General features: G+C 41.5%; 1 protein-coding gene across 1 annotated transcript in view; it reads right to left on the reverse strand.

The window, feature by feature from the left end:
* SLC1A1 (solute carrier family 1 member 1) overlaps positions 1 to 17275 on the reverse strand; it is a 93265-nt gene that overhangs the window by 26449 nt on the left and 49541 nt on the right. Inside the window, exon 2 of the mRNA XM_025359455.1 lies at positions 16707 to 16847. Coding sequence (XP_025215240.1) covers positions 16707 to 16847 — 141 coding nt within the window. The remainder of the gene's footprint in view (positions 1 to 16706; positions 16848 to 17275) is intronic.

A 17275-nucleotide genomic window follows, 5' to 3' on the forward strand; every position in this document is an offset into this window, starting at 1 on the left:
TTACCAAGATTTGTATTATATCATTCAACATCCCTTATGATAAACCTCCTTTGGAATTCAGTTATCTAGGAAAAGTTTATCTTGAAGATCTGAGATCGTTTTGTTGTTGTTGTTGTTGTTGTTGTTTGTTTGTTTGTTTTGAGACAGAGTCTTACTCTGTCACCCAGGCTGGAGTGCAGTAGTGTGATCTCGGCTCACTACAACCTCCGCCTCCCGGGTTCAAGCGAGTCTCCCGCCTCAGCTTCCCGAGTAGCTGGGATTACAGGTGCACACCACCATGCCCAGCTAATTTTAGTATTGTTCATAGAGATGAGGTTTCACCATGTTGGCCAGGCTTGTCTCAAACTCCCGACCTCAGGTGATCCGCCACCTTAGCCTCCCAAAGTGCTGGGATTACAGGTGTGAGTCATCATACCTGGCCTGAGATAGTTTTTTTTTTTTTTTTTTAACACTTGAGAAATCATATAACTCATGATAGTTTTCCTTTCTGCCCTTTCCAGGAAGCTTAGGCTCAACTGGAAAAAATAATGTTTATATACAATTATAAAAGTAATATACATTCATTATAACTATCTGAAAAAAGAGAAAAGGTAAAGATGACAACAAAAATCACATCATCTCATCAACCAAGTTAATATTCTGGTGAATTTTCTTCTAATATTTTTCTCAATTTTTTGTAAACAGCTGAGAGAATTTTATAGTTTTTAACCCGCTCTCTTCTTAATATTGTAGGTGTAAGCATTTTCCCTCATTGTTACAAACTCACCCTGAGGATAATTTTAATGGCTCAATAATCTGTCATGTGGCTATACCAGAATGTATTTAATGATCCACTTATTGCTGGATCTTTAAATGGTCCTGGGGCCAAATTCACAGTAATGTCATTATCCATTCTGGTTAGTGTGTTTCCTTCCTCTTTTCATGATTTTCAAATTGCTTCTGTGTAAACAACCTTATTGTGTATAGCTTTTATTGTGAGACATCTTAAAATTTCTATTTGAAAGAGGAAAGATATTAATAAATAATTTGCCAGGGCACAGGTAATGTCAGAGACTTACGATCATTTGGTTAGATCTCACTTCAAATGGTTCTTGGCTACCAGTAATATGACTAAGTGTTGCCCAGATTTGAAAGGGCTGTCTGGAGTGTCAAGGACAGCTGGATTAGAGGTGGAAGGCAGGCATCCCTGCTTGCCAGAAACCCTTGCTCTCTGTCAAAGATGCTCATATAAATGGAGTCAAAAGCCGTTCTCCAATTGGACTTGGACGTGGGAAATGGGCCAAGTTGAGAAACAACGGAATCATCTTTCAGCAAGCTGTCATTGGAGGTTTCAGACACTACCCAGCCTGATTTCCAAAATGAGGGTCATATTTTGAGTCAAAGGATCATTATAGAAAATGATGTTGCATATTCAGCACACATGAGTTGTCCCATAACCATTTGCAAAGCCTAAGGTACAGGGTAGCAGGAAAAAGGAAGAGGTTGTCACAAGGCAACCCCAAGGGAAAGGCAGTAAACCTGTATGGCTATCAGCATGCATAGGTAACTTTTATGTTCATTTCCCACACTAAAAGGCCTATCCATTTTTTTTAAGTGACTGGGGGATTATGCTTCTCATATATAATCATACATATTTGATGTACAGGAAAAATCTGCAAGGAAGTGATCACCATTATGACAACAGAACAAGTCATTTCTCACTCTAAACACACCATTTCTCTGGCTGTTGATTGCTCCTTTGGAAGTTAATATTTTGAGAGAAGGTGCTCTGGCCTCTGTAGCAGCCACCCCAGAATGTTGTTAAGGGGCCATTCATCAACCTCTGGGAAAAGATTGTGCAGTTGCCATATAATGGGCATACTGCAATAGTCACATTCTAGAATAATTTTTATGATAGATTTTATTTGGTTTGAGAAAAACGCAGTTTGCTGTGTTGAAGAGTCTTTCTTTTCCTCACAGTAAGACAACGAAAGGTAACAATTAGGCAAGCAACAACAAAAAAGTCAAGAGAGATTGAAGGCCAAAATTTAGAAACAAATTCACTATCTCATGTTTAGTTTAGGTCTCTTAAAGAGCAAATCATAATGCAAATATGTAAGCTTGCTAAGTATATTATATGATTATAAAATATGTGCCTATTTCATTTTAGAGCTCACTGTATTGTTTTGATAACTATAATAATTATTTCAAACAAAAATCATAGGTTAAAAAGAAACAAAAAGAATCACCACCTTAACAGACTCCAAGTAACTCATCTGTAGCCCTAATATGGGATCTATTTTCAGATATATTGTCCTTCTTTGGTAGATGTCTAATTTAAGCAGATTCCAGCCCCTAAAGTGCTGACAAGTGAGAGTCACAGAGCGGTTACAGAGCTGTTCTTGGAGGTGTGTTTGGTGCTCTTTCAGGATTTTCTTCCAGCAGTGAAACAAATTAAATCTATGTGGGTAATTGTTTCCAGCATATGTTAATATGTCTTAATTTGTCTTAATGATTTGGCCATGGGCTGGTGCCTCTGCTTGTACTCCAGGACTCAGCTGGCAATAAAAGGCTTGATAATAATGAGATCTTGGTGAAAATATCTTAAACAAATACATCCCCAAGTAGACATCCAGCTTCCCCTCTGTCCTGGAGCACAGCAACTATCTTGTAGTAACTTTCGCACGGTCCTTTGTTTTCCATTCCTCTAATCTACCTCCATCCTACCGTTTTCCCAGATATATCAGATATTTACTCAAATCAACAATTATACTTCTCTGCACTGTATAGTTACCTCTACCTCTGTACAGTTACCACTGTATAGTTACCCTCTACCTCTCTAGTCATCAATATGGGGGCAGAGCTGGCCCCCAAGTCCAGGCTCTTGCATGATTTATAATGCATTGTTGGGGATAAGAGTGGTGACCACTATAGAGGGAGAGAACAGATACAGGGAAACAGCCTAATCTTTGAAAACCTCTGTAAATAGGAACATTACAGAACTTAATGACCATAAAATGTCTGTCTGAATGGTTGTAAACACCCCACCTGCCACTAATATCAATAATGATGAGGATGATAATTATAATACAAATAATGATAATGACAATAAACACTATACTGACTGCATGTTAATGCATCATCTTTAATTCTCATTATAACCCAGGGAGGCAGGCATTATTACGCCCATTTTACAGAGGACAAAACTGTAGCTCAGAAAGGCTAAGTACCATATAATCATAAAGCTGGTAAGGTGAGTGGTAGAGCTGGGATTCCAATCTACATTTTACCTCAAAGGCCATATTCTTAACCACTATTCCATATTGACTCTATCCATGTGCTACAAAATTCTAGACTAGCGCGCTGCCCAGTAGAGCTTCCTGACAGAAAGGTTCTGTTTTTGTGCTGTCCCCTGCAGTAGCCACAAAGTGCACATGGTTAGCAAGCACTTGGAAAGTGGCTAGTGTGACTGACGAACTGAGTTTTCATTTTAGTTAATATATATTTATTTAATTTTTTTTTTTTTTTAATTTTAAAGATGAGGTCTCACTATGTTGCCCAGGCTGGTCTTGAACTCCTGAAATCAAATGATCCTCCCACCTTGGCCTCCCAAATTGCTAGGATTATAGGTGTGAGCCACCACACCTAGCCAATTTTAATTAATCTCAATTTAAGTAGCCACACGTGGCTAATGGCTATCCTATTAGACAGCCCAATGTCTCTAGACCCTACCAGTGTTTAGCATTTAGTGCGTGCTCAACAATGTTGAATGAACAAACTATAGCTTAACTCTATTATCAAATTCAGGAAAAGTTCTTTGACTTGCAAGCATGGGCAGGGGAAAGGAAGATGCTAAGCCCAAATCTCCTGGCACGTAGTTCTATCTACTGCACTGACTGTATTGCTCTAAGGCCTGAAGCTTATTGTTCACTGGGCCCCCGGTGCCTTAAATAAGGTGCTCTACGAATGTTTGTACTTGAAGCTTTCTACAGGACAGAAAGAGCTGCATTTTTTACAAGTAATCATCTCCTTACAAATGACCCCATTTCAAAGATCCACTTGTGGGTTTGAAACTTGGAACTCAGCAGGTAGTCTCCTTAGAAACCACTTATACATGGTGGTTTAGTTTGGTTCCCAGGGCAGCCAACGAGAACACTTTTCGCCATAAAAGACTCCACAGGGGAACATATGTAACATCTTAGTCTTTTTCAACCTTGTTTTGTTGTTGCTATTGTGCAACCCACCCCCCAAAGCCTTTTTCCTAATCACCACCCCTGTGAAATTCTAAAACCACAAACTGTGTATATAGTAAATGTATATAGTAAATGATACATGTATTTTTTACATAAAACAAGTAAGATTTTCTCCCCCAACTCACTACCACCAAATAAAAACAGCTTTTGCTACCTTGGGGACAATATTGTCTTGGTGAGAACTTGTGGTCTAGCTCAATGAATGTTGACTGTGAGAATGAGAATCCAGGCACTAGACTCTTACTGGCGGGACATCAGAGAGCAGGCCCACCTTAGTCCCAGACAAGTAAAACCTCATTTGTACTTTATTTCTGAGTTTTCACTCTCAATGGCCACCTGTGTTTCTTGCTCTCAGCCCATCTTTGGTGGCTGGCAAGGTCTAAAGGACCCCCTTGCTTTACGGTTCACTATCAGAACTCGTTTCTCCTGGGAGCTGAAAGCTGTCCTATAGGAGGTGATAAATGAGAGGGAACCAAGCAGGTGTGATGGCATCTGCACAGAAATCAGCCGTGAGTATTTAAAATGTTTATAGTAATTGGACAGTAACTTTATTTCTGTTGAATGTAATAATAAAAAATAGGGGCCGGGTGTAGTGGCTCACGCCTGTAATCCCAGCACTTTGGGAGTCCCAGGCAGGTGGATCACCTGAGGTCAGGAGCTTGAGACCAGCTTGGCCAACATGGTGAAACCACATCTCGACTTAAAACACATACACACACACACACACACACAAATTTGCTGGGCGTGGTGGCGTGCACCTGTAATCCCAGCTACTCAGGAGGCTGAGGCAGGAGAATCTCTTGAACCTGGGAGGTGCAGGTTGCATTGAGCCCATATCATGCCACTGCACTCCAGCCTGGGCAACAAGAGTGAAATTCCATCCCCACCCCCTCCAAAAAAAAAAAAAATAGGGCTAGTATTTCATATGTCTATTTTTAATATAATTTTTCTAGTAATTTGCTCTAACTATGGTTTATGAAGGTTATTGATCTGTAACAGATCAGAAATTTTAACAACTGAATTTGCTCCATCCAGTTGAAAAACTAGATGTTTTGTGAAGCCCTGGTGCAGAGACTAGGTACTGTGGGTTTTCAGAGGAGCCTGAGCTGTCACCAGATTGAGATGACCAGGAGAGGCTTGATGGAACAGGTGGCACCTGAACTGGGCAGAAAAAGAAGAGCACGGTTCCAGTTCCTTGTGAGCCCAGAGTTGTCCATTAGAACCTGGGACAGTTTTGAGGCTGGGCTGTGGCCTAGAAACAGGGATAAAATCCCCAGTTGTCCTTGGAAGTCAGGGGCACCTGCTAGCTCTTTATTTTAGGAAAAGGCATTTATTTGCTTTTTTCACCTCGGGAGAAGGCTCTGATGAGCAAGGGTGTTGGCTCCCAGCCAAAGCAGTAATCATCTGAACTTTTTACAAAAACACTCCAAAGGAAGCAGTTGCCTGGCTAAACAATAGCATGTTTTAAAAATAAACATCCGAGGGCAAAAGACTCCTCCTAGAGCTCTCTGATTAAGCAACCACCCACTGAGAACAAAGCTTTCGTGACAATCTCTCCACATTGCTGTTAAGGTATCAAAATTCAATCCCTTATTGGAAGTTCTTTTAGGTCTGGCATTTGGCGGTGTTACGCCATTATAAGTGAACACCACATCCAAGAAACTCACTGTTGCATAGAAGTTAAAACTCGCCATGTGGATGACTCCTGTCTCTGTCACCAGCAGAGAGGCCACCTGTGCAGAGAGAAGGCATGGGCTTTGGTGGGACAGACTGGGCTCAAATCCCAGCCTCCTCCCAGACTCAGCTTCTCCATCTATAAATTGGAGGATCTGAAATGCCTCTATCACCTTTAGGTTAATTGTGAGGAGCAAAGTGAACAACCAACCTCAGCTTGCATAGCTGTTGTGAGGATTAGAAAGAATGTATAACAGGCCTAATACAGTGCCCAGGACACAGTGTGTTCGTAGTAAATAGCCTCCATGGTTACTGAATAAATGATAAAGATGATGCACGTCACTGAGCAAATGGAAAGCATTCAACAAGCATTAACTGATTCATTCCTTCACTACACAGTCACTAAAGAGATCTTTTAAAAACGTAAATCAGGTCATTTTATACATCAGGATAACCCTTCAATGGCACTGAAGGTAAAAAGAGAAAATCCTTACCTTGGCCAACAGGCCTTGCAGGGGAGACACCTGCCTGCCTCTCCAGCCCCGCCTTGTGCCATCTTCCTGTCTCATCCTCTCCTTCAGCCTCTTCTGGATCAGACTAAGCTCCTTCCCACCCCAAGGCCTTTGCACAGGCTCTTCCCTTTGCCTGGAGTGCTCTTCCTCACTCTTCATCTGGCTTTTAAATTCTTTCCTCAGAATCCTTCCCCGATTATCCAGCCTAAACCAGGGTGTCCTGATTTCCTTGCTTGGCATCCTGTCTCAACAATTTTTATCATTGGTTCATTATTTTACATCTCTTTCTTGCTAGGGTTTAAGCTCCACGAAGGCAGGAGACCTAGATATCTGCTTGTTCACGAATGTATACTCAGTGCCCAGCACATAGGAGATGCTCAATAAACATGTTGATTGAATGAATAACAGTTATTTAAGTATGGCTGCCTGCCCTGGATCCCTCTCCCAGGCTCTGGCCCCTTGGCAGCAGAGTGCTGCCAGAACAAAACTTGCCAGTTCCAGCTGCTGCCCTTATGATCTGTGTGATCTTGAAAAAGTGGCTTAATCTGTCTTCAACCTCCTGTTTCCTTATCTCTAAAGATGGAGTTAAGGTCCCACCTACTTGACGACTTCATAGGGCTGCTACGAGGATTAAATAAACAGGTTCACAATTTTTAAATTCCAAAATGTTTCTTTTATTCCCCAGGGAAAACAAAGCAGGATATGATCTTACTTTGTTAATCCAGGGCATAGGGAAATCTCTGCAGCCTTGATTAGTACTCCCTGGATGTTCAAAGGGAAAGGAAGAGGCAAAGGGGAGCATGCAAAAGCTTTCCGTGCATGTGTCACCTATCACATCTACTTTTCTCAGAGACATTAAGAACTCTCTTAAAATAGGTAATATCTCCACTCTAGGCTATTTGGTGATGTTAACAAAATAAACTGGTCCTTAAGCAGAATCAGCTAAAGGTCCCCTTGAAGCCTCTGTCAGCTGGTCCACATTTGAAGTTCAAAACATGCGTCAAAAAGCAGTGGGCTCTCCAGGCGCAGTGGTTCACACCTGTAATCCCAACACTTTGGGAGGCTGAGGCAAGTGGATCACTTGAGGTCAGGAGTTCAAGACCCAGCCTGGCCAACCTGGTGAAACCTCTTCTCTACTAAAAATACAAAAATTAGCCGGGGGTGGTGGTACACACCTATAGTCCCAGCTACTTGGGAGGCTGAGGCAGGAGAATCTCTTGAACCCAGGAAGTGGAGGTTGCAAATGAGCTGAGATCGCACCACTGCACTCCAGCCTGGGCAACAGAGTGAGACTCTGTCTAAAAAAAAAAAAAAAAAAGAAGTGATGGGCTGTGTCCTGGTTTTAGCAGTCCAGGAGCTGTTTTAGCATTTTTTTCATTACTGTGGAACACGGTGGTATTTGTAGTTAGGACCAGTTTTTCAGAAGACTCCATGAACTTTTTGACTCCGTGAACTTATTGTCCAGTGAAAGCATTAAACACACCTCGAAGAATCTGAGGAACTCAGCTGTTCTTTTCCAAAGTCCATATGAATGCTCTGACAGCAGCAGCTAGCAAATGGCTCGGTGAGACTTTTCTGGGTTTTTGCCACAACCTAAATATGACTGAGCTGTCTCTTTGCTTCTCTTTATTCATAAAATTGGTATCTCAGACTTCTAGGCAAAAGCTTCTTACATGCTGGTGAACTTTACAAACTGATGGCAGAGCAAGTCTTTTTATATTGTTCTCATTTCCAGAATGAATGCATTCAGTGTGTTCATATCTGTGTAGCTCAATTCTAATATTGGCCCTGTAGATTCTGCTGCCAGTTCAGGTACTTTGTAGGAACTTCTGAAGGTCTCAGACAAAAAAGAGTGAGTAAAAAAACTGTATAGCATTCTAGATGTGCTATGAAACATTATTATTGTCCATATTTTAAAGCCGAGGACAAGTTAAGTAAAATCCAAGGTTTCACAGCTAATCCACGGCAGAACCAGGATTCAAACCGAGGCAGTGTGGCTCCTGTCTGTGCTCTTAACCACTAGACTCTCCTGCCCCTCTAGGATAGATACTTGTTCAGGTGTCCCTCTGTAGAGAATGGCACAAGTGGGAGTCACTGCTAGAATTGCTTCCCTCGCCTACAGGCTCAAGTCCAGTTCCCTTGGCAAGGCACACAAGGCCAATAAACCCTTGTGCTCACCCCTTCCATCCCATTCCTCTTCCCCACGTTTCCAGCATTCCACTTCAAGTCTCACTGTCCTCCCAAGATGCTATTTTGGGAGGACAAAGATGCTATTTTCTTCTGCCTGGAATACCCACCCTCTTCCGTTCACTTGATCTCTATGCTTCCTTCAAAATGGCTCCTTCTAATGTCCCCTGCGCTGTCCTCATTCCCAGAAAGTGCTTATCACACAGCATTGAAATGTACTCTTTCTTGCTGAGATAAGACTTAATTTTACACGTTGTGTGTCTAGCAGAGCCTGGCTCATTAAAGATGGAATGAATGAGTAAATAAATGAACGAATGGTCTCCCAGGTCCATGCATCCAGTATATAGAAGGTCCTTAGAATCCCTTTTTAAATAATAAAATCAGGTTATCTTACAGCTGAACAGAGCTATGAACAAGTCTAGTACCTGTTTAGTCAGAAAGAAGGCTCATGCATGGTTGATTCTCTGGGCTTCAGTCTCAGGGAAAGACTAAAGCAGGGCATATTTATCTCTTGCCACTATTCATTTTATTACTTGCGAATGACATGTTCATTATGGGAACTCTTCCTTATACACTATGTGGTTGTTTTGTCTTTGGAGGCCAGGCATTACACAGATCAAACTGATGCAGTAAGTCCTTTGGTTTCAACAGCTGTATTTTAACTCAACACAAATTTCTTGATAATCTTAGGGAAAGGAGCACTTAAAGTGCAGGAAGAGCCCACTTGTTCCAGATGTTGCAAATGAGGCAAGAAGTTCACTCTCAGACTGTACAGTCTTAGGCAACAACCTTGTCTTCCTGCCTGGAGTTTTAAGTTTATAAACCACCTCGAATGGCAATTTTCATAGAAACTAAACTGTATAACGGACCACCAATGTTTCAAGAAAAGAATGCATACTCCTCCCCCATAGCTAAAATTGACATTAAATGCTCTTAGCCACCTACATTTATGAACAGTAGCTTATATTTAATAGCAAGTCGTACAACAAAGTGATGTGCGTCTTCAAGTCTTACAATTCTTGCTAACGAGGGACTCCTGGACCTGACTATCAGATGACCTCAGCTCTGTGACCATGTGAGTGGTAGGCCCTCACCCTCTTATATGTGGTTTTCTATTAGTCTGTTTTCATGCAGCTGGAGTTAACAAATGTTAGCTGAATAAAACTGAACCTTGTCTCGGGGAGGCACGTGGCATGGTTCTTTTCATAGGAGGATGTGGGATTGTTTCCAGATACACAGCTGCCTCTGAGTAAATGAATACATAGCCTTTAAAAAAAAGCCTTCCTCAGCTCCAAATATTTAAGTGTGTCATCTGCTGTAAAGCCTGAGTTTACAAATAAGGTGTCCTAAGACTATCACCAACTGCACTTTATTCTGCTCATCCTCTATTCTTCAGTCTCTTCAGTGCATTCATACTCATTGCCAGATGTGGTAGTTTATTTTATTACCTGGATTCAACCTCAACTAGATTGTATCTGGAGTGTCAGAGTCTAGCTGGGCAGGGGTCAGCTCCTGGCTGGCCTCCTGTTTTTGTAAATGAATGTTTTGTTGGCACACAGTCACCCTCAGTCATTTACATACTGTCCGTGGCTACTCTCCCAGGACAAACAGAGTTGGGTAGTTGGGCAAAATACACAGGGCCTGTAAAACCTAGAACATTTACTATTGGGCCCTTTATAGAAAAACCTTGCTCGCAAGGCAACCAACTCACATCTGTATTCTACATCTGGCTGTTGTTTAATAAATACCGAATATACCTAAGGTTTTATAAGGCTTTAAACTTTTTTACTTGGTTAAAAAGTAGGGCAGGTGTGGTGGCTCATTCCTGTAATCCCAGCAGTTTGGGAAGCTGAGGTGGGAGGATCATTTGAGGCCAGGGGTTTCAGACCAGCCCTGGCAATATATCAAGACCCTATTGCTACGAAAGTAAGAATTAGTCAGGCATGGTGGTGTGCACCACCTGTAGTCCCAGCCACTAGGAAGACTTAGGTGGAAGGATGGCTTGAGTCCAGGAGTTCAGGGCTGCAGTGAACTATAATGGTACCACTGCATTACAGCCTGGGCCACAGAATGAGACCCTGTCTTACACCCTCTCCCAACAAAAAGTAGTAGAAAACCTCTGATCTTATGGTTGAGGTCAAGCCCTAAAATTTTGAAATCCTAATGTGAAAGCTGGAGCAACAATTATCTAAAAGTCTGGAACTTTTTTTTTTTTTTTAAATCTTCCAAGGGTAGAGTGTTAAATTTATCTTTGGAGAAGCTCCTCAATTGTAAATCCAATCACCCAGCCAGTGTCTGGTGGAAACTGAAAGATATTGATAAACAAAACACAAATATTTTCTCCTGACGTCTAGTGTTTAGTAATGTGACTTGTCCAGGAAGCAGAATGAGTACTAGGACTCACACTCAGTGGCCTGGGGGAGAGAGGAGGGAAAGGAGGGATTTTTCTTGGCTTGATATCTGCTTGGCTTGACATCCACTGAGCTGCAAACTGGTGCTGTTTCTTAAGGAGCTGTGTGTGCCCTTGTTTGAGCAGGTGTTTATAGGAAATCCAGAGCTGCGACATCACAGGAATGGTTAGGAATGAGCTTCTCCTTGCTCTGGAGGAAGAAATGTGCACAGGAACTGGCATGGACTTGGCCCAGCCTGACCTGGACAGACTCCCAAGTTCTACAAGCAGGGTGGTTGCAATAACCCAGCAGGTACTATGGTATGGAATCTACTGAAGGCTCCTGATGGGGTCCACGAGGAAAAGCTATCCCCCTGTGGCTGTGAGGGGGGTTTTCTCTGAAGTGGATATTCCATAATGGCAAGCATCCCAGGAAGAGGTCACTCCAGGTCAGGACAGGATGGCCTGTGTGCTAGTGGAATTTTTCCTTCTTAGAACCTGGTGTCAGGTTCTGGGATCTGGGGTGCAGGAAAGCTTGGAACACCTTTAGTGGAGAGATGAACTCCAGCCTCCTGAAGGCAAGCTGGCAGCTAAGCAGAGGGGCATCTCTGTTAAGGGACCCTGGGAGCCCCTTCAGGGAGCAGCTGGATGTCACCATTGGTGTTTCATCTGCTTTTGGTTACCTTTAGCAAAGATTATGTCCTGAGTAGCAGTGTGGTCTCAGCTGCACTTTGGAGAATTAAGCTTCTGTTCCTGTCTTACGATGGAGGAGCAAAGAGGGGAACTCCTTAGGTCACAGGGGTAGTGGCAGCCACAGCAGACACCAGGAGGCGCAGCTGTGCCCACCGGAGTGCTTCTGGCCCAAGCGGGGGTGGCAGAGGCTAAAGTGGAAGAGCTGGAACCTCTTCCTGAGCAAAGTTATGAGCATCCAGGAAGGATGCTCAGGGGACCTCTGGGAGTGGGACTGGAGGTGCTGTTCTGTTCCTGTGCCGGTCATAGGAGGCTCCAATCATCATAATTTAGTTTTGGGAAGTATTAAAAAAATGTGACCTGAATTTAAACTCACTGGCTGGTGAGACCTGGACCAGGATTTTTCCAGAGCCACAATTCTCAGGCATATTCATAAGCTATTTCCTGTTATTTCTCTGGTGGTTTGATATAAATACAGCTTACAAGCCTAAATGTTAGCAGACCCCAAACACAGATATTCCTCAGCATGGCAGGAGCGTGTTCTTCACAATGTAATTTATGGGTAGGATTCTATTAGTACCCACAATGACTGTCTCTGAAAATGTCTTGAGTTTATATCGACTGTGCCATTTTTTTTTTCTGTTTTAAAGTAACTTTGAGACATTACGTCATTTCATATATGCATTTAAAAAGTAAGGACATTTTCTTTTTTTTTTTTTTTTTTTTTTTTTTTAGACGGAGTCTCGCTCTGTCGCCCGGGCTGGAGTGCAGTGGCCGGATCTCAGCTCACTGCAAGCTCCGCCTCCCGGGTTCCCGCCATTCTCCTGCCTCAGCCTCCGGAGTAGCTGGGACTACAGGCGCCCGCCAACTCGCCTGGCTAATTTTTTGTATTTTTTAGTAGAGACGGGGTTTCACTGGATGGTCTCGATCTCCTGACCTCGTGATCCGCCCGTCTCGGCCTCCCAAAGTGCTGGGATTACAGGCTTGAGCCACCGCGCCCGGCCAGGACATTTTCTTATACAACTATATGCCATTACCATCTCTAACAAAATCATTAACAATTTATTGATACCATCTAATAGCCAGTCTGTATTCAAATTTCCCTGGTAAATATGACTTCTTAACCTTATCACATAAAAAGGGGTTCTTCCTGTTTTTTAAAAAAGCTATAAAGTGTTTTTTTAAATCTCACCAGAGGCTTTTGATGGCAGAATTTTTTTCTACCTGTTAATTTGGCAAGAGAGTTTCCTTTCTGCAGGAGCACAGATTATTAATCTTGGGTCTGAGTTCCAGCTGTGTTTCTGCTTCTGATTTACCTATCCTTAGGGGACTCATTCAACCCTCCTCAGCTTCCCACCTGCATCCTCCTTCGGCCTAATAACTGTATACATTAAGCTACCAGCCTGCTGGATTTATGAGGGCATTTGCAATGTGAAATGGCCGTTCCTGTGTGTTTTCCATGGCCATCTTCTGGGTGGGGAGGCTGGGGACTACTTCAGAGTTTGGAGGAAGGAGCTGTGTACCAGGTAAAGGTGGCACTGAGCTGGCAGGGGAAGGGAGCAGAGATGGGGCAGAGAAGCGACCAGAGGCAAAATTGGAGGAGCTCAGGGCAGAATCCATCCCTATCTCTTTTATTAAAAATACAAACCAAACAAAAACACATGTTCAGTTGAAAATGTAAAGAAAGCACAATGGATCATGTTTTCTTACTTTCCGGATGTTAACCTTTTGGTTTTGATCACAACTTTTAAAAATGTATATACATTTTAATAAAATTTGGATTGTACACACTACCCTGTTGTGTAATTTTATTTTCCCACTTTATACTGTATTGGGAATGTTTTCACATGTAATTAAATATGATTCTAAAACAAGTTTTTAACAGTTGCTTAGTATGAAAATTTGTATACTATGTATACATATGTATACAATATACATTTGTATACATTTAGGTTGCTTATAATTTATCACCATTACAAAAAAATGTTACCATGAATATCCTTGTACTTAGGAATTTGAACATATCTCTGATTATTTCTTTATGATCAATTCTGAGAAACAGAATTACTGGGTGAAGAGATCAGAACATGCTCCAAACCGTCCTCCAGAAAGTTTCTTCCAATTTATAAGGTAACTGAAAGTGTATGAATGAACTTATTTTCCTATAACTGTGCCAACACTAGTCTTGTTGCTTTTCCTCTCTAATATGACAATTTAAAACATGGATATGCCATCATTGTCCCCACCCTGCTTTGTTCATATCCCTGGAATCTTTGACTATTTCATTGCTCCAAATCAAAAGATGGGGTGGTGGTTTTGCTCGCTGTCTCTAGTTCTTGACTGGCTGCTGCGGGTTTGGTGGAGGAAAAGTGGAGAAACGACTTGACCCATGCTATAGCTTCAAAAGTAGCTGGGCTATGTCAGTGGAATGCTGAGTTGTAAATTATTTTCCTAGATTATTTACAAGACTGAGCTAACACCCAAAACATCCAGACTGCAAAAATCTCACTAGAGGAAGTACCTGTTTCTGGCTTCTGGCCAAAGGTTATGCTTCCCAGAAAAAAAACCAAACCAAACCAAAACAAAACTCACTTATTGACTGCCAAGAGTGGCATGTATTTTCAAACATCTGATATTACAGAATCAGTATATTCATACATGTATTTTTACCTTTTCTTCTAAAACCTATTTTACCTCAAGTTTTGGGTTTGCTGCATAATTTGGATCAATCTTCTATACTTCCCCTCATAGATACATGAGTTAAATAGTATTGCTCATCAGGTAGTTTATGCACCTTGTGCAATTGCATGCAAAATACAGTATATACATGTACAATTGTGAAGATTTTTCTTGAAAGGAAGTCCAAAGCTTGCATTGTGTTCTCAAAGGAGCCCAAGAAAAGATTAGGAATCTTTGGCTGAGTGTGGTGGCTCACACCCATAATCCCAGCACTTTGGGAGGTTGAGGTGGGCGGATTTCTTGAACCCAGAAATTCGAGACCAGCCAGGGCAACATAGGAAGACCCCATGTTTAAAAAAAATTTTTTTTAAAGAATATTTGATATGGAGAAGATTCTAAGGGTTGTAACTACAATCCTTATAGCGGCCAGGCAGGTAACGTAAGAGTGAAGTGGACAAGGTATTGGGCAATAGGGAGTTGTGAAGACTGTAGCATTCTCAAATGCATTTGCTCCAACTAAATGAAGTAGTTGTCTCTTGGTTTCAGACCACTGTTGGTAGGTGGGAATATTGGGCCAGTGTTCCCAGATCTTCATTTTTTTTTTTTTTTTTTTTTTTAGAGAAAGCCAGAAATTTGGATATTTACATGAAATCTTTCCAATTTTAAATGCTTATGACAATTTAAACAAATAAATATTATATGGGACAAATAATTGGTCTGCTGCTGTGTCAGTCAGGCTGCTAGGGTTAAAAGGAACCAGGCATTTCCAAACATAATTAAATACATTCATATAAAAATAATTAAATGTTTTCTTTAGGTTTCTCATAAGCCGAGAACATCAAGACCATTTAAGGACAAAGTTCCCAAGGGACTCTAGTCTGGTTGGAGTTTGGCAGTTGGGAGATTCAAAGGCCAAATGTGACAGCTCTTCAAGCAATGCAGTTCCTGAATGCAGCAGATCCTGACCCCCACCCTCTCTTCCCCTGACCAATGTCCAGTACTCTACCAGGGCCAGTCCCAGGTCTTTACAGTGGCAGTGAAGAAAAATGTTCTAGAAGGGGACATATCATGACATCGAATTGTGTGTTTACATAAAACCTTGATTTTCAAGTTAACAGCACCAGCTACTGTCATGCCACGTTTTACCAATTGCCAGAGTTAAGTACAAGAAACTGCGCAATGCAGAGAAACTTATCACACCCAGACAAATGACATTTTTGTAAACCAAATTCATCTCTATCTACCTAAGGAAGCTTCCTCTTCAAAGGAACCCTGCAATATAATGATCAATATGGGAAAAGTCATTTCCAAATGCAACTGTGTCACAAGTTTTAAAAATACTGGGCCTTTCAAATGTGGTGCACATCCATATTTAAACCCTTCTCACAGAATTTGACTGCTGGTCCCCATAGCAAATATGTAGGGCAGATACATAGCAAGTTCTGGGTTTGAGTAGAAAGTGGGTAAGGAGTAGAGAGACCCTGAAGGCAGCTGTTGAGAGGCTGAGGGCAGTACAGCTGCAGTTGGGAAATAAATGAGTGAATGACTGAAAACATGATCAAAATTGACGATCATATTTTTCCTGAGGACACTAGCTAACATGTCAGTGACTAAATAAGCTTTTTTTTCCCATGCCCCAGATAATGTTTTGTTTATGTTTGAAAATGACATTTTCCTCCCAAGACATCATATGCTGGTCAAATGAAGATTTGAGCAGTGGTGGACAGCACTGTAGGCACAGTGTATGACAAAGCAATGCCATGTTGAGAACAGTGAAATGTTTCCACAGAAGCAAATATAGACATTCCAAGTGGAGAGAGGTGGAGAGGGAGAAGGAGAGGGAGAGGGGGAGAGAGAGAGATACATCTAATGTATTTCAATTTTTCCCATAATTAGAAAAGAACAACTTAGGTGAAAGCTTTTTAAATAATCATAGAGAATGACATGGTTAGGCTTTGTGTTCCCACCCAAATCTCATCTTGAATTGTAATCTCCATAATCCCCACGTGTCAAGGGAGAGACCAGGTAGAGGTAATTCAATCATAGTGGAAGTTTCTCCCATGCTGTTCTCATGATAGTGAGAGTTCTCACGAGATCTTATGGTTTTATAAGGGGCTCTTCCTGCTTTGCCTGGCCTTTCTCCTTCCTGCCGCCTTGTGAAGAAGGCTGTCTTGCTTCCCCTTTGCCTTCTGCCATGATTGTAAGTTTCCTGAGACCTTCTGAGCCATGCTGAACTGTGAGTCAATTAAACCTCTTTCCTTTATAAATTACCCAGTCTTAGGAAGTTGTTTACAGCAGTATGAAAATGGACTAATACAGAGAACATCAGTTTTCTCAAGGTACCTGTAATCATGCTGGATATAATTAATGGCAAAATGATGAGTTTCAGCATCCGCATTAGAATTTCTCCAGGAAAAGCAAAGTAGAATTTCTCCAGAGTTGAGAGGTTGCTGTGTTCTCGAACCAAGACTCCTGTGGTAATGCCTAAGGAAAATAAGAGTTGGAAAGAAGAGGAACATTATTGAGTTCTCCTGTATCCATGTCTATGGAAAAATACCCCCAAATGCACATTTTAATGGCAAGAAAAATAGTTTAGATAATTTCCCATGAGTCTGTAAAATCCAGACTGAAGTTATATTTTAAAATATAGTGAACAGAAAGTACACATTATTCAGTAAGTCTATAAAAAGTATTCTACACATGAAAGCTTTGTTGTCATTTCTTCCCCATCAATTATACTTATTATAATGACAAAATATTAAAGAACACTGTGAGAAAAAAAAATCTTAGTCAATCCAATACAGCTCTTTTGCTTTCACATACCACCTTTGTCTACCTGCAGAGATATTTGACATATTTTATTATTTTTATTAAGACAGAGTCTCTCTGTCACCCAGGCTAGAGTGCAGTGG

The sequence above is a fragment of the Theropithecus gelada genome, chromosome 15, assembly GCF_003255815.1.
Source record: "Theropithecus gelada isolate Dixy chromosome 15, Tgel_1.0, whole genome shotgun sequence".
Lineage (NCBI taxonomy): Eukaryota > Metazoa > Chordata > Mammalia > Primates > Cercopithecidae > Theropithecus > Theropithecus gelada.